This window comes from Lutra lutra, chromosome 8 (genome assembly GCF_902655055.1).
Source record: "Lutra lutra chromosome 8, mLutLut1.2, whole genome shotgun sequence".
NCBI lineage: Eukaryota > Metazoa > Chordata > Mammalia > Carnivora > Mustelidae > Lutra > Lutra lutra.
In genome coordinates this window covers 63,106,736-63,125,197 of record NC_062285.1, presented here as the reverse complement: position 1 = coordinate 63,125,197, position 18,462 = coordinate 63,106,736, and the positions used below count along the sequence as shown (strand labels likewise).

At 37.0% G+C, this 18,462-nt stretch overlaps 1 protein-coding gene across 7 annotated transcripts in view; it reads right to left on the bottom strand.

Annotated features, from left to right (window-relative positions):
- NELL2 (neural EGFL like 2) overlaps nucleotides 1–18,462 on the bottom strand; it is a 405,295-nt gene that overhangs the window by 239,445 nt on the left and 147,388 nt on the right. For all 7 annotated transcript variants that reach the window (XM_047742250.1, XM_047742251.1, XM_047742252.1 and 4 more), the window contains 6 exons: nucleotides 10,669–10,842; nucleotides 10,483–10,579; nucleotides 8,084–8,156; nucleotides 7,830–7,912; nucleotides 6,755–6,883; nucleotides 5,204–5,306 (listed from right to left, as the gene is read on the bottom strand). In XM_047742250.1, coding sequence (XP_047598206.1) covers nucleotides 5,204–5,306; nucleotides 6,755–6,883; nucleotides 7,830–7,912; nucleotides 8,084–8,156; nucleotides 10,483–10,579; nucleotides 10,669–10,842 — 659 coding nt within the window. The remainder of the gene's footprint in view (nucleotides 1–5,203; nucleotides 5,307–6,754; nucleotides 6,884–7,829; nucleotides 7,913–8,083; nucleotides 8,157–10,482; nucleotides 10,580–10,668; nucleotides 10,843–18,462) is intronic.

The window sequence follows — 18,462 nt, the reverse complement described above, 5'->3', positions numbered from 1 at the left end:
CACAAAACAAACTGAGGGTTGTGGGGGCGGGTGGGAGGGTAGGGAGAGGATGGTGGGGTTATGGACATTGGGGAAGGTATGTGCTATGGTGAGTGCTGTGAACTGTAAACCTGGTGATTCATAGACCTGTACCCCTGGGGCTAATAATACATTATATGTTAATAAAAAAATTAAAAAATTAAAAAAAAACAGTTTTGTCATTAAATAAAACAGTTTAAACCCCTGGACAAGCAATTCTACTCAGGTATATACCCATCAGGCAGGCATAACACCAAAAAGCATGTAAAGAATGTTTACAGAATGACTAATTATAAAGGCCAAAAGTGGACAGCACCCCACTGTCCTTCAATAATAAACTGGACTATGGTACATTACACAAATGGAATATATACCACAATAAGTATGACTAATTGATATCTACATGCAAAAATATGGATGGATCTCACAAACAGGATTTTGAAGGAAAGAAGTCAGACATAAAAGAATATATAATGCATGATAAATTGGTTCTTACTGTCAACCTTAGTCAAGACTTATCCAAAATACTGAGGAAAAGAGTGCCCTGAAGAGAGTAGTATCATGTCAAAACACAATTTGGAAAAAAAAAAATTTACCTTCCTTTACATACTAACTGTGTGATTGCAGAAAAGTCATCTGACCTCCCTGGCCTCATTTTTCCTCTGTAAAACAGAGATCATAAAGCTTTACCTCCCCCAAAGCAAATGACCTTTCAGGAGATCTCTAAGGTGCTGTGGGGCTTTACATCTATGACCCAATGAGATAGTTTCACTGCTTTCTACTTTCATGAATAAAAACACAAAGAGTTCTTTAACAAAAACAATAATAGCTCACCTGTTCCAAGCCACTTTACATGTATTTACTCATTCAGTCCTTACCCTAACCATATAAAATAGATACAAATATTATAGAAAAGGAAACTGAGACTCTGAGAGTTTTGGTAATTTGACCAAAGTTGCACAACTAGTAAGTGGTAGTCAGAATACAAACCAGAAAATCTAACTCTCTTAACCACATACTTAAATACCCGATATGCAAAGACATTATAATAACTTCGTTTTATCTAAGCAGACAGGACTTTTTAAATTAAGTTTAATATAATCTGTTGTCTAATCACCACAGAGCATATTAAAATGTAATCTATATTATATATTGAAACTCTGATCTTGTTCAATTAAAGGAAGGATGATTTTAATTTATTCATATAAATCAAGGCTTTTTAAGGCAGTACTAATTAAAAATAACTATTGGTACTAGACAAGCACCAACCAATGGTGGTGGTCACATTCACATTTCCTATATTTGATGCCTCTCCAGAAAAGGAAGGGAAAACTGTCTTCCTTGTTATTGTTTTAAACATAGCCTCTTCTGCAAGACATTATAGTATTAGTTCAGATTGCCTCAGATTCCCTATTTTCATGAATCACCTTCTCTGTGAAACAGAGTTCTCTGTTCAAAAATGAATCTTTAATTTTTTTTTATTTCAGTGACTTTCAGTAACTTTCTGTTTGCTAGAACTTTCATCAATTATTTTCTGACAGTTCTTTTTGTTTTCTTAACCTAGGCTGAGATTTTACATATTTTAATTGGTTGGACCCCATCCTATTTCAGAGTTAAAGTCACCCAAAAATATTTAAACTTTACATTTTCCCAAGTTATCTTGAATTTGTGTCAGTCAGTCTCTTTGCTAGCTGCCTGAGAGCCTGTGACTAGGATGTGGTGACTATGGCTGAAAATGGAGAAGCGAGAGGGATGGAGGCAAAGCCTGCTTACTTTGCACCATGGCCTAGAGTTAGCCAGGACTCCCAATGGTTTTGCACGGTAAGCTTACTTACCAGTGGATAAAAGTAGATCACTTAAATTAAGTGTACCAGATAGGTGGGTTTTTAAAAAAAAAGATTTTTATTTATTTATTTACTTACTTACTTGAGAGAGAGAGAGGAAGAGAGGGGAGGAGCAGAAGAAAAAGAAAAAGCAGACTCTGTGTTGAGCACAAGGCCCTAGATCATGACCTGAGCAGAAATCAAAAGTCGATGCTTAACTGACTGAGCCTCCTAGCCACCCCTATGGTATATGGTTTTAAAGAAGGAGGTAGGCTCAAAAAGCACAGCACTTCCAGTTGGAATGTCTCTGAGACTTCCAGCTAATTGTGTGTTCATGGACAAGTCATGCACTTGCTCTTACTAGGAAGACAGAAGTAATTCCTGCCTTATAAAATTGTGTAAAGTTCACATGAAGAGCAGAATTCTGTGCCTTCTAACTGATGGAAGTAATATGATTTCATTATAGTTGTGATTATTATTACCTTAATTATTTGGTGTTGGCATTCCTACCTTTGGATCTTCTGTCTCTGTTTAACTTCACCACAATAGCTCAGGGCTAGGAGCAGGAAGAGGCTTAGACCCTCCTTCCAACACTTTCTTATGAGATTCAAATAAAGAAAAGGGACGGGCTTAGTTCTCTTTGACTTCTTTCCCAGAACAACAAACCCAGAACAACAACCTTTTTACTATTCACCAGTATTTATATTTGGATAAAGAGCTGGAGCTGAATTTACAGAGGGAAAATATAAAGCAGACTGCAAAATAGGGCTGCTTAGAGTTGCACAAACAACTCTGTTAAAGGGAGCCAGAAAGCATTCAATAAGGAACACCAAAAGACCGCCGGCCACTTGCACTTCTTTTGTTCATTTCAATCTTGGCAGTCAAATTCAGCAGTTACGTTATATGTTTTCCCTTCTAAGGACTTTGGAAACAAGTGATTAATCTCTTTAAACCAGTCTCACTAAATATATATATTTTGTTAATTTTATGTCCTTAAAAAGGCCTTTGAGCAACAGAGTTGCAAAGACAGGATAAGCTCAAGGTCTAAGAGGAAGGCTTATGGTTCTCTTTTAAAAAGTAAAAATCATAGAGCTTAATTCATGCTCCACTGAAATTAAGTTCTCATAAAGTATAACAATGATAACACTGGGAACACCAACATAAGAAAATAAGACTGTCATATATTTTAGAGACACACACACACTCACTCTGATGTAACTATTTGCTTCTCTCACTCTGCACATATGAAAATCTGAATAATCTAAGCAAGTCAGTTAATGATTATTAAATTTAGTTTAAATGTCACCTTTTCTTTTATAAAATAAGTTTTTGCAAACTTTTCACAAGCACATTTCCTGAAATATTTTGACTGACTGGTTTTTAAATTGCGCTTGTAGACACGTTCCCAAATAATCTTTAAGAGTATTTACTGTATGAACTAAATGCTTAGTTCCCTTAGGAAAAAAAAAAATTCTGTGGGTGTTTACAGAAAATTTCTTGCTAACTCTTGTAAAATGTTGAATTCATCAGAATGAGACATACTTCGAATACTCAAAATACAAACAAATATAGGCACAAATCCTTTATATTCCATGGCACTCCTTCACTGACTAGAACCAGAAAAATAGTCACTTTATCCTTAATACTTTTAACCACAGAAAATGAAAGACTCAAATAAATAATTTTGGCATTTCTTCAGTGGTGTTGTGGTGCCCTCACTGATTACTTACTTGCAGCTTTCTCTATGATCTATGAGACAAACACAGTCAATTTTCAATCATTAATACCAAAGCCTGCCAAAAGCACTTTGCATTAATAAATCTCAAAATATTTTGCCATTTCATTAAGTCTAACTGCATGTTGTTGGGAAGATTTCAAGCATTGTCTGATTTAGTAGGCAGCTGACTATTGGTAACAGAGACAAATGGTAAAATCAGAATTGAAATTCACTACTCCTGACTAATGCATCTATCATGATGGTCCATTATTTCAATCAGCCTGCCTCTAATAAAACTGACATCACTTAATGCAAATCTACTATATTCAGGGGTAACAGTGCAGAAGTATGTGTGCAAAGAAAGATAAAAGAAGTTAGAGCAAAAAGTCTGATTCCAGCTATTGCTGTGTTATGAATATAAAGCCCTAGAAAGGGCCCTTCCTCCTACGTCTATCTACAAAGAAAACTACCAAACATCACCACCAGCTTTCCGATACTAAGGTAAGTTCAAGGAAAAATTCAGATGACTCCTCCCTGAGGAAATTAGCTAGTGACACGTGTAAGAAAAAATGCATTCAGTCCTTCCTGGATCAGCCAAACCTATCTGACTAGGCTAATATACTTTCGTGAAATGGATTGGCTTCAATATAAAGTCTAATAAAATTAAATATAAATGAGCTCCTGAGGGAATTAAATCAATGGGCTACAAAGCGACTTCCTGATTTTTTCCTGAGAACTCGTCACTTTCACCAGCAACAGCACACTGCACACTGTGTAGGCAAGAGTCGGGCATGGCAGTGGTAAACGGAGCGCGGCGAACAAAAGCCCCATCAAAAGGAACCATTCATTCTCAGCCCCTCTTTCCCTCACCCTTTCCCTCCCCTCCCCGGCCTCTCTGCCTTCGCGCATGCGTCTATGATGATACTGCATTCACACAGCCCTGCATATTCTACAAACTTTATCACATTTCCGTTTACATAGCTTCCTATTCCTTTGGACAAAAATAGCTAAATTTTAAATGCTTCTTTTAACAAGAATTTAAGGATAGTCTTTTAAAGCGTAAGTGACATAAATGCAAGGATTTCCTACTGAAGGAATGATACAGAACATACTTTGGAACAGCTACAAATTCAGAGAGCATTTCCCGACATCTGAAGTGAACCCCACAGGACTAAGAAGGTCAAACAGCGTCCCCACTCAGGAGTTTGAGCCCTTTTTTCATGAATTGACACCACGGCCCCGTCCACACTGGACAATCCTATGATAACATGCTCTCAAAGCTCACTTACATCGTGGATTTCCTCCGTCCGGGTGGCTGAGTGTGGACCATTCTTAACCTATTCTGCAGGTATGGGTATCAAGTGGTGCAATGAGAGAAATGCCTACCACTAAGTTCCTTACAGATCTTTCCTACTATTGTCACTATACACAACGGATTCCTCTAAGAAAAAACTTTCCTATTAAATACGAGTATAACATTTATAAATGGAAAAGAATTGATCAACCAAAGTAGAGAAGGTATTCTTCCAATTCACATCATTTCTAAAAACTTTTTAGGGTGCCCAGATCAATAATGAGTAAATACTTATTAATAGAAGATTTGTTTTTGCCAAAACAAAGTATTCAACATAAAAGTTGTGCTCACATTTGCATTCCTTACAGCACTTGCCATCCACATACGCAAGGGCCGACTTAAGGGGGCAGTCAGGAACCGGACAGATCAGAGTTTCGCACTGGATGGTTCCATTCTGAGAAGAAAGCAATATTTAAAGAATTTCCAAGTTGCAGTGAGATAGCCTGAAAGTACTTTTTAATCCTAAATTTCAAACTCTTCACATAAAATGCCATAAATACTACTATTCTTTGTGTTTATTATACAGTAAAACCCATACTACAGGGACCTACAGTAATATGAATTGGGTCCTAACACAGTTGGTGATTAGCTCCCATCTTCTGTCCAGTGACGATGCTACACACCCTAGAGTTCTCCCCCTTCTGGAGTTAGATGGATGAGAACATGGATGGAGGGAGGAGCACACACTGACAACAAAATAGCAAGTTAGGGGTAAGCCTCATGTCTGCCCAGATTATGCACAAAATGAGCACCCACAAGCCAGGGGATTTCTCAAATAGCTGCTGCCCTCCTGCAGACCTAATCCCAGGACCCAGAATCTTCCCATGGATATTTAAGCACCACTACAAGGCAGCACCAAACTGCAAACAGAATGGCAAGGAATTTATTTCCCAATGGTCAACCAGAACTCCCAGGCAGCTAGCTGTTTTTCTAGTCACCTTATTGACCTCACTATACATATCTTGCATTTTACTCAATTTGATTTTTGTCCCCATTTAACAAGTTGGGAAGGTTTTACTGCATTGGTAAATGCTATAATTTTGGTGGAAACATTGTTATTTTCCCAAACAGAAGTCATAAGATGCATGCACACACACATGACTATTTCACGGGTATCTTTAACATTAATACATGAAATTCTGTTTTTTGAACAAACTTGAGATATTTCTTTAAAAGGCTAATTCACAGAGACCTCTGGTCTCCTTCCAGTAAATGACTTTAAACTGACGAATTCATGTGAAATTTAAAATTTAAAAACCAAACTAGTCTTGACCTTTTCTTGGAAAATGAATCAATTTTTGAAATAGTAACGTGTTAAATATTTCTACTTTATGAGTATGCAATTAGAGAAATCATATTTATTTAAATTATCTAATTCTTATTCCACCACATTAGCAAGCCTTTAAAGATTGCTAAGGTAAATTCCATTATTTGTCTGTATGGCCCAATCTGGTGACAATACTTCATGCTGCATATAATTAATTTTATTAAAATGCAGTAATAAACCCATGAGGGGAAAATCCCTTGAAATGTTAAGGAAAATGGATAGAACCCTTTGGGAATCACCTTCGCTAACCCAATTTAAATGGTTAACTTCATCTGTGCACCAATAAACTTAAGCTTTATAGCATTCCTAAACCATAATCATCTTTATAGGTTAGAAAGTATCTTTAATAATGCAACACGCAGTTCTTTAGATTTGACCGGGTTGGCTGGCACTTTAGTGTTGTGTCTTGGAGGAAACGGGTCTTGAAATTTTCATGATTACATTGTTTTAATAAATTTTTAAAGAGTGGGGGGCATCTGAGTTCCCTTCATCTGAAGTCTCAGAGGAAGCCATACCAGGCACGTGCAGTTCTTACAGCCGTCTGTCCAGGACTCAAATTCTCGGTAGGTGGTTCCCTTCATGGTGCAGGTCCTCTCACAATAGCACTGATCCAACCTATTCATTCGCTGCTCAGCTCGAGACAGCTGTGGCACAAAGGAAGGGGTTCACAGTGTTCACCATTCCAGCAACACAGAAAGGAAAAATACTTCAGTAGGCATCGGAATTTTTCTGCATATAGCAGTAATGATGGCTGGGCCCATCTATTATGGTCATCAATATATTAAAAAAAAAAAAAAAATATATATATATATATATATATATATATATATATATATACTTTAAAAGAAAAGTTTTTTCCCTCTTCTTTTTAAGGTAAATTTCATTCCTGCTTTGGATTAAAAAAAAAAAAAACGGCATGATTTACAAGATACAAATGGGTATTAGGTAAAAACGGCATCACTCACACTGCAGAAAAGGGTTTTCCATTTTTAAAAATGTTTAATTTTATGAACATATTTACTCAAGTAAAGAAACAAATCTCAGAATTTGTCGTGTCAGAAATGAATCATAGATATATGAGACAACTTGCAGGTTCTTAGTAACTACTATGAAAGGTGATAACAGTATGGTGAAATTGCAAGGAAACTTGACACATGCTCAGGGCAGTGAATAATCCTACAATAGCAACACAGCGGTAGAAAGCATCTGTGGGACCATTCCCTTGACATAATTCTAGGGTCCATATTCTTCACAATGCCCCCTCACCTCCATCCTTACAAAGAAAAACTAAGTAAAAATAAATAATAATAAAAACTAAAATAAACAATAAATCCTACTGCAATAAGCAATGTGAAAATCAGGTAATCTGCCTCATTTCTGATTTACTGAATCATTTGTTACACAGAAGGCTAGGGTTTGAATATTTATAAGCCCTCTCCTTGAGCAGAGATTTAGATTCAATCCCAGCAACAGTGTAGAATAAGAAAAGTCTCAAAGGTGAACATTTGTGGTTATCTATATATAAAATAAACTATAAAGAGCCTCAAGGATTCCTGAGCTCCCTGCACTGTATTTCTAAGTAGTTTTTACCTTGGCTGATGTTTTGGCCAAAATATCCTGCAGCTCCATGATTTTCTGCACGAGTCCATGGAAGTCATTGCAAGTTGGACAGGCTGGAATCACAAACACTACATTGGTCAAGTTGTGTTTATAAGGAGGTCAATCTAGTTAAGGCCAGGCTGACAACTAATATATGGGACCTCCAATTTCAAACTGACATTATGGACAAAATTAAGCAAGAAATGCACTTTTTTATCACACAGCACAAAAACTAATGGACTTACTGCGATTAAGATCTGGGCACTGAGCAATAAATCCTTGGGGCATGACAAGTAATTGCACATCTTGCATTATACCCTGTGTGCGAAAAATTTTTAAAAAGACGTATCACTTTCATCTACCCAAATTATGTTCAACAGTCAAGTTCATGAAAGAAAACATTTACAAGATAGACGCACCAAGATCCCCGAACAACATCTTTTTGAATACATTACTTCTACTTCAAACCAAAGGGAAAGAAATACATCAGGCAAAATAGATGATTACCCATGTATTCTCCTATTGATAATATTTTTAAAGCCTTAAGATTAAATGTCAAGATATAATTAAGAGGGAATAGTCATGTTGATTTGAGAAGTTATTTTTACTTAGCCACTGGAGAAAGGCTTGAAAATGACCTTTAAATACCAACCCGAAATCACTTCAGGTTTCAGCAACAGTGAAACTGATACCAATTTTAAACTAACTGCAGCCATCAAAAAGAAAGATAGAAAAACGAGTCATAAGTGCAATACTCATCTGAGCATTTCTCATTTTTCAGTCAGATCTTTTAGAACTAATTTCTCAATTTATAAAGGACAACGGATTTATTAAACAGCTGCCGCAAGACTTAGTGACAAGTGCTTAGGAGCACGGAAAGTTTAGTGTGAAATTTTTAAACATTCCAGCTACAAATGACCCATTTTCTACAGAGGGCCACATCACATGTCTGTATGTAAAATTTACACGTATCCTTAGTCGCTAAGGCTTAATTAGCTTCCACCTTCCTGAGCTCTTAAAGCAAAGGCCAATGGTAACTCAAAAATAACCGCATCGGACGCACTCCAGCTGTTCCTTTCATCTACCACCCTTCTCTTCCTTCATCAACTTTACATACATTTTTAATTAATATTTCACTTCATTCCTCTGAAAAATGCAAACAGAATGTCTAATGACAGGGTGACAGTACCAGCATATTACCAAGACAATTTTGAGTGTACCTACAAAATAACCAAATATTGGCCTATATCTCCTATGTGTTTAATTAATAGCATAGTATATGAAGAATGTCAGTATGAATGATAAATATTTTAGTATACTGTGTGGAATTGCTTATCTGTTGTTTGCTTGGGGTTTGGATTAAAAAGGCAACTTCTATACAAACTCCTATCACTTGGAAGCAGCAACATGAAAACAAGGCTACCATGTATAGTTAAACAGTGTGTGCACTGTACAACTCCACTGGACACCACTCACAGACTACAGTTAAAATTATGACCCCTAAAGAAGTACTAGAAATAATGGATGTGTGAGAAGGATTCTAAGGCCACTTCTGGGCTTCATGGGAAAGACTGCCATGGTTAAATAGAGGAGAGAATAGACATCTACAGATTTGCCATCCTATATGTGGCAAAAAAAGCACTGATTGTTTAGGATCCGTGAGCACGGAATCAATTCCTCATGGCAAGCTTTGGGCAAGTCACTTAACCCCTTTGAGTCAGTTTATGCACAAGTAAAAGGAAAAAAAAAAAGAGCCTACTTCAAGGCCAGGAAGACTAAGATTCTGGAATAGCACATAGAAAGCACCCAGTTTCCAGGTAACAAGCAGTTTTAATAAGTTTGAAAAACACCTTCCCAGAAACACTTACTTAGAACACAACTTCAAAATCACTGGTATCTACTCTACCCAGAAATCCATGAGTTGGACACAGAACACATTATTCTTAAGTTAACAGCCATTCGCTGAGCCACTTCAATGATATAAGCACTGTCTTAGTCCCTGGGGGAAAATGATTACACTACCGGTTTGCAGTCAAGCAATTTTCTGGACTTTATTTCTTCATCCTTAAGATACAGAAATTTAAATGAGATGTCTTTTGGATCATCTACAATGATGAAATTCTATGGAGTGTGTCTCTAAATAGGCACTAACAAAAAAGATACAAATTATGACTGTTAACTAGTTTTTGACAGATTTGTGCATATATAAGTATTCTCCTTTCACTTTCTGAAGTACATATAGACCATGAATAGTGAATATTGAAAAGTCTTCAATCCTCTTATTACTAACAACCTTGTAAAAGTATCATCAAAGGTGATGTTTCAGTGGCAGTTTGTTTATAAATTAACATCTTAGGTATTTAATACTTTGAATCCCTAACCTCAACAATGATATGTTAGTTTCCTGACTGCTACTTTGTGATGATCTGTGTAAAGTCAAAGATCAAACTTATTCAGGAAAAAAGAGAAAATACTGTAGGTGAGCTAAACAAAACCCTCATGTTAAAAAAATAGACAAAATAGAAAAAATATACAAATCAAGTATTATTTTGTTTCACACCACAAAAAGCAAAACATCATTTTCCAAACTCATGAGAAAGCATTTATATTTCTACGCTGTCATCAGCCCTTAGCCAAAAAATACCTTAAAATATCCATGTGCATTATTTCTCTGTCCCAGCCAAAATGTTGTGCCCAGAGGCAAGTCTGTGGAGGGCTTTTCCACCACTCTCTCATATATTCTGTAAAAAGGAAATATCAGATAAGCAGTGTGCGTTAACAGTCATTTCTTAGAATCTTCCCCTTCATAAACTGAGAAGATTTCACTTACTTATTGCAGTCAACATGCAAAATCAAGTGGGAGGCACTGATGGCTAAAGAGAGCTTGTGCCACTTGTCATCAGCCAAAATGTACGGAAAGACTTCCGTGTGCGGGTGGTGACTGCCTGAGCGGTAATGCAGTCTCACTTCATTCCGATGGCCGCTGCTCTCCAGTTCCAGGTACCTGCACAGAGAAGAGCCACATGGGGCCCAGTGAAAATAAAGTTCCAAAATTATGGACATGACCTCGAGCCCCCAAAAGATAGAGTCTCATGCTTTTCCTATTCCTCTCACTGAGGAAAACTAAACATTATATTGTAAAACAGACATAGGAATGGTCTAAAAGATAGAATAAAGAAAGAGAATCAGTGAGAAACCTTACAACCTAAGGCGCTGGTTTCCTAGGTTTTCTTTTTGTCTCATATATCCCAGATTTCATTGAGGAAACCAGCAACCTGGGGTACTAGTGAGTGCAGACCAAAAAAAAAAAAAAAAAAAAAAAAAGTAAGAAAGAAAGAAAGAAAAAAAATATGTGATATAGCTATAGATATCTTCTTACAAAAGCTTGCTCTCTAGCCAAGAGCCAGGGAAGTGGAAGCTTCATGAAAGAAAAACTTTTAGAGAATAACCACTCTATTCCTGACAAACATCACAGGGAAAAAAAACAAAAACAAAAACAAAAAAACCTGGCCCCATCCCCAAACAGACAGTAAAGCTTGTGGGGAGCCTAGATTTCTACTTTCCTAAGGCACCCAATACCTCCACTAGGGTGGTGACAGAAAAGGCCAAGTAGAGAACCAAGACTTTAAACCCAGTCAGCTAGTAACAAGGCCCCTGATGGCATCAGTGGAGAACACATTGGGGCAGAGCCTGGACTTCCACCCCCATCCAGCAGTTACAAAGTGTACTGCCCCTTCCCCACTGGGATGGTGTCAGAGAAGATGCAATGGAGAGTCAGGACTTTCACCATCACCCAGCAGTAACGAGACCACCCCAACTGCAGTATCAGTACAACCATGTGGGGAGTTGGAACTACCACCCCCATCCAGAAATAATACAAGCTCCCCCTCAGTTCTCAATAGAAGGCCAAGTGGGGAACCTCCTCCACCTGAAAGTAACAAGATGATACCTTCACATTTCTTACCAGATTAATGTCACAGAAAATAGCTAAAACCAGGAATTTAAGTAAGGCACAAGTCTCAGAACATTATAGAAAAATGAAATGAAATGTTTCATTTCAAAAATGGAAAACAAGGTTTCAAATGAAAATCATATGCCATATCAGAATCAAGATCTCAAATTTAATGAAAAGATAAACAAAAGATACCAACACTGCAATGATAGTTGTTAGAATTACCTGCCAACAATTCGAAGACACATAGACAAAAACAAGAAATTATAAACACATTTGGACACGTGAAACAAATGAAAAAACAGAAAGACTCAGCAAACAAACGGAAGAACAAAATAAATAAAGGAGAACCAAATGGAAGTTTTAAAACTGAAAAATACCGTAATGGATTAAAAAGCCCAAAGTATGGGCTAAACAATGAAAGGGAGGGGACCAAGAAAAGAATAGGTTAACTGAAGACAGAACAAAAATAATCCAATCTGAATAGAGAGAAAATAGACTGAAAAAAAAAAAAAATGAACAGTCTCCAAGACCTGAATGATTTTAACAAAAGATCTAACATTCATATAAGCAAAGTCCATAAAAGATGAAAAAGAGGGTGACCTGAAAAAGTACTTGAGAAAATAAGGGCTGAAAACTTCCCAAACTTAGGAAGAGATATAAGCTCACAGATTCAAGAATCTAAGCAAACCTCAAACAAGATAGATTAAAATAATACTCATCATAATTAAGCTTCTGAAAAATAAAAACAAAGAAAAAACTATTGAAAGAGAGAAAAAAAAGTGATACATTGTGAATAGGGAATAACAAAGTGATAGTGGATTCCTCGACAGAAACGATGGAAACCAGAAGGAAGTATGGCACAGTATATTTCGTGTGATGAAAGAAAAAGCTGTCAGCCCAGAATCTTATACCCACCACAAATATCCTTCAGAAATGAAGAAGAAATCAAGACATTCTCAAATGCAGGAAAACTATGATAATTTGAATCAAGTTTTAAAATTAGGTATGTTATGTGTAAAGTACTTAGTGAATACTGCAGAGGACATGTAGAAGAACACCTAGATCTACAGCCTCTGAGGTAGAAGGAAGAATTTGGAAATGACAGGCATATAGAATGCACTGAAAGTCATGGAGGCAGAGCCATGAAGAAAGCTTGAACATTTTGAGGAGGAACCAGCAAAGCAAACCCATAAGTGTGGCTAGTGAAAATCAGAGGAGATAAAAATGAGGGTGGTGTCTCAAAGGCCTAGTGATTAAGAAGTCACCTCAAGAAAGAGAAAGCAATCAACTGTTTCAACTGCTGCTGACAGGTCAAGTAAGAGGAGGACTTAACTACTGGATTTAGCAAAACAGAGATGTGTGGTAAGCCTAAAACTAATCAGCAAACTGCATAGGGAAGAAAGTCTGCTTGAAGTAGGCTCAAGAGAGAGTGGGCAAGAGAAATGAGGGAAATATAGACATTTTGAAGAGATGGGATAGTAGCCGTGGAAACACAGGTAGTCAAAGGAGATCTGTCTCTAATTGGTAAGAAATAGTACAAATGCTTGTAGGCCACTGAGAATAATCTTATAGAAGAAGGAACTTAGCTATCACTGAAAGAGAAAATAAATGAAAATAAAACAGAAACTATAAAATAAAACACAGATTAACTAAATTAATATTTTTACTACATAAAAATCAAAATTTCCTCAACAGAAAAGATACCATAAATAAAATTGGAGAACAAATTACATTCTGTATCACAAGGGGTTAATGTCCACAATACATGAAGAACACCTACAAATCAATAAGAAAAAGCAACTCAGTGGATTCACCAATCAGAGTGGCAGTAATCAAAATCATTACAAATATCCAGTATCAACAAGAATGTGGAGAAATAAGCACTTTCATACACTATATGGCAAAATAAATTGACACAGTCTTCCCAAAAGGCAGATTGGTAAAACTATCAACACATTAAATGTGTATACTCTTTAAATCAGTAATTCCAAGTCTAAAAATTGATCCTGCAAAATAACAGCACAAATTGGCAATGATATATACAGAAGATGCTCACTGCAGATATATTTAAAATAGTAAAAATCTGATAAAATGCCAACTATCCACTCACAGAGGAATTATGACTCATCCATATCCTGGAACATTCTATGAAAGAATGAAGTTCAAACATGAAACAATGCATGGTTTACTATCAACAAATAAACAAAAAAAACTATAGAAACTCATGTGGTTTGATAAAATTTGTGTGTGTGTGTGTGTGTGTGTGTGTGTATGTTTAGAGGGAAAAAAAGATAAAGAAAGATACATATCAAAATGTTAACAGTAGTTGCCATAATAAATCAAATAGGAGAAGAGAATGTGAAGAACCATCTCAGATATTTTATACCTCTAAATTGTGTTCACTAACTATGCATCACTCTTTAATGCTTATATGTATAATCACTATATACATAGTTAAGATATAAAATAAACTAATTGGTCAAGAATATAAGCCATGTTTAGAACTTAACACGAATAAATAAAACTCCAACTTGTATTGTTTTTTTTAATCCAGAAGACACCAACTAGAGAATCCTTCTTATATTATTTGATAACAAGTATTCATTATTTAATTCAATGAGTAAATTCTACGATGATAGAGAGGTGTTTGCATTAAAAATAATAATAGTAACATCAGCAAACACACTGCCCTGTTGCTATAAATCTGTAAGTTCCTAACACACTGAGGCAAGAACCCTATTGCTGCCGTCAGGTAGCCTCCTCTAGATACTATTAGAAATGTCACCTGCAGTGGATTCCTAAACTTGAGGCACTAGAAGTAGCCTGAATAATAACAACGAGGCTGACACTATGCCCTACAAACAGGAACCCTTCAGAAGTTAAATATTTTACCAAAAGCTACATTTTCTTTTTTTTAAAGATTTTATTTATTTATTTGACAGACAGAGATCACAGGTAGGCAGAGAGGCAGGCAGAGAGAGGAAGGGAAGCAGGCTCCCTTCTGAGCAGAGAGCCCGATGCGGGGCTCAATCCCAGGACCCTGGGATCATGACCTGAGCCAAAGGCAGAGGCTTTAACCCACTGAGCCACCCAGGCGCCCCCCAAAAGCTACATTTTCATTAGCATCATTTACTCAATTGTAAAAAAAACCTGAAATAGATTCACAATACACAAATAAACAGGTAGTGAAGAGAAAAATAAATATGATGTAAAACACTTAGAAGTGTGCCTAGCACATGGATAGGAGTCAATAAATAGGAGTCATCAAGGGAAGGAAAACAGGTTGAAAGAAGTTGAGCCAAATCCTTGAAATCGATAACTATTAAGATATAGAAAAGTGTACACAGATGTGAAGTTGCATGAACATATATGACTACTGCATAATTACATGTTACAAAGTATCTTATTGAACACTGGGTCTATTTTAACTAATAATTTTTCTAATAACAGTCATCTTCATTTCCAGAAGCCCACTGTGTCTCAGTTCGAGGCAGGACTGGCTCGCCTCCTCTCCTGTCCACCCCCCACGAGGCTCAGCAAAACAGAGTGGTTAAACACCCCAGCCCTAAAGTCTGAGGACTCACATCCCAGTACCCCTCCCAAGAGTGGCCAGCTGCTTCACCTTTCTGTTCCTCATCTGGTCACTCAACTATAAAACAGGGATATGAACTGTACTTGCTTCAGTGGACATCTCTAAGGATTTGAATGAGTTAATTTAAGCAAGCACTCAGATTATTACTCAGTACAGACAAAATACTCAGTGAAGATAGTACATGTTAGTTAACTTTTTCAATTCAAAAAGTAAAGGTGTCAAATCTTCCCTCTTCTTTTCCGTGGTACAGCCAGAGATGGGCTGCCAACACACTCTAGCAATTGGACACTCTTTCCTGAGATTCTTGATGGAGCACAGCCAAGGAGGGAAGCCAGGAGGCACCCACATTGTGCTAGGGCAGTGGCATCCTGGTCAGCTATGTTCAGGTCACTCTGCATCTTGCTTCCTGTTTGCTGGCTCATCAGTGTGCTTTTGGTCATTAACTCTTCCAAATTCTGATGCCCCAGGCTCCCATCAGTTCCATAAGCTGCCCTCCGGCCCACTGCCTCCAAAATCATCTTACAGCTAAGAACCTTAACTGATATATTATAATTGTGACCACGGAAAAAATACAGAATGAAACATATCAACATTTTCAAGGCTATTATTGAGTAATAGAACTATGAGTGATTTTTAACCTTCTTTTTATTGTTCTTTTTTCCCCTTTTATCCTCAATAAGCATTTTTTACCTTAAATTAAAAACCACATTTTAAATCCCAAGAAGGTAATTTGTCACACTGAACATACCATGTCTCCCTGATTTGTTATTCATAATTGTGAGAAGTAACTAAAATCAGAAATAAAGTTCACCCTTTATAATAATTTATGCCCTCGTTATTCAAATATCATTTGCATTGGCAGAAATATAAACTAATTTAAGATTAGGCTTCAGAGAAATAGGCAACAGTGGCAGGACATCGTTCATTTTAACAACCTCCTTCATAATTCAAGATCAAAGGATAAAAATAAGGTCACGTCTCATCTGACAAAAAAGGTTGCACACAACATGAAATGAGACATTTTCTGCTGCCTTAAATTAAACCTAAATGGAAGAACAATTAGATCACCTCAGTCCAGTTCTTCCTCAACTTGCAATGGGGTTATGTCCTGATTAACCTAACCCTAGATGAAAATGCATTTACTACACCTAACCTACAGAGCGTCACAGCTTAGCCTAGCCTCCCTTAAACATGCTCAGAACACTCCTCTCGGCCTCCAGTTGGGCAAAATTGTCGAATGCAAAGCCCATTATGTAGTAAAGTGTTGAATATCTCATGCAATTCATTGAATACTGTACTGAAAGTAAAAAACAGAACAGTTGTGCGGGTACAGACATATTGTATCAGTTGTTTACCCTTGTGACTGCTTGACAGGCTGGGATCTGTGGCTCCCAGCCACTGCCCAGCATCATGAGAGAGCATCTCACCACATATCACTAGCCTGAGAAAGACCAAACTTAAAAACTAAGAGTACAGTTTCTACAGAATGTACATCACTTTCTGACCAGTGTAAAATTAGAAAACTGTAAGGTGAACCATACTAAGGATAGGACCATCTGTATGTTAAGCAAGAAGCCAGCTGTTAGTCACCTAAAGAAAACCTCCATGCACTTCTAGTGCCAAATATATCATTAGAGGAGCTCATGGAAGGCACAATTGCGCAGGGGTTACACGCACAGGCTCTGGAACTGAAAACCTAGCTCAGCTTCTCACTAGCACCCTTGACCCCACTTCCTGCTGCCTCAGTGTCCTTGCCTGTAAAATGAGGAATTGGTGTGATAATCCACAGAAAGCAGGGCATCTGAAACACAGCGATCACCCAATGAAGGGTAACTGATTTATCATTTGTCAGTACAAAATCCCAACGAGAAAGCCCAGCTTCTTAAAAAGCCAATTCTGTGAAAAACAGGCAACTTGAACACATTTTGTTTAAGTGAAAGAATGCAGAAATGGGAGACAGGAGTTCCAGGAGAAAACAGAAGATTAACCAACTCATAGAAACTAGTTGTCAGCCCTGGTATTATTATAAGGGCTCTAGCATAACCAACAATATAAAAAGTGAAGTCCAGTGGTAGGGCCAATATTACTGTGAGTTCCTCAGCTTGCCCCTTTGTTATACAAAATTGACTATTTCACCTTGTCACTTCCAGTGATTTCCCCAGAAGTTAAGGGAGATGGGAGAATGGGGAAAAAGTATATTTTTTGGCATCCTTCATTACAGCCATATTGATCCTATTTTTGTTAGTCTACTTGTTTTTAATGGCATTTGGTGATCAAAGCCAGGTGGTATAATGTGGTAATTTAAGAGGCCTCCGACACTTATTCCTGTCTCTACTCCCTACTAACTGTGATAATGGGCCAGTGAAAAATCTCTAAGCTTCAGTTTCCTCTCCTATCAAATAGAATAAAAGTTGTAACTTCATATGGTCATTGTCAGAATTTAACAAAATAATGGATGTAAGTGCTTACTCTACACCATTCTTGACAAATGTGTACATTTCCTATGACACACTATTTAAACATCACTAGATTTTCCAGGTGCATTTGAACTTAAACAAGCATGAATCTCAAACAGAAAGCATTTTAATGAGAATCCATGCTTAGAATGCTCATCTATGATACTTCCATTAAATGGTCACCCAGTCTGTCTAAGAACATCCAATGACCAAGAATTCATGATTTACTGAGGCCCGGCATTTCATTTTTATGACAAACACCTTCCTTATAGGAAAGCATAAAGGCAAGAGGTTTTTCTAAACTACAATTTATGAGTGCATTTATTCCAGCAGACTAAGGGTACAGAGAATATGGCAGTGACCAAGGCCAAGTACACTGAAGCTTAGAGATCCTTAATACCAAACACCTTATTAGGTGAAAATTATGCTTAGCCATTGTAACACTAATAATAATATTACTCTAAAAGTCTTGCTGTAAGAAGAAGAATGTGGCAATATCAGTGAGGAAAACAAAGCTTTTTCATGAATAATATAGCCAGAAGCCAAACTGATATCACCAAGGGGAAAGATCAGTAGAAAATGGAATTAATCCATGACTGAAGCCCCGGGATCCAACATGAT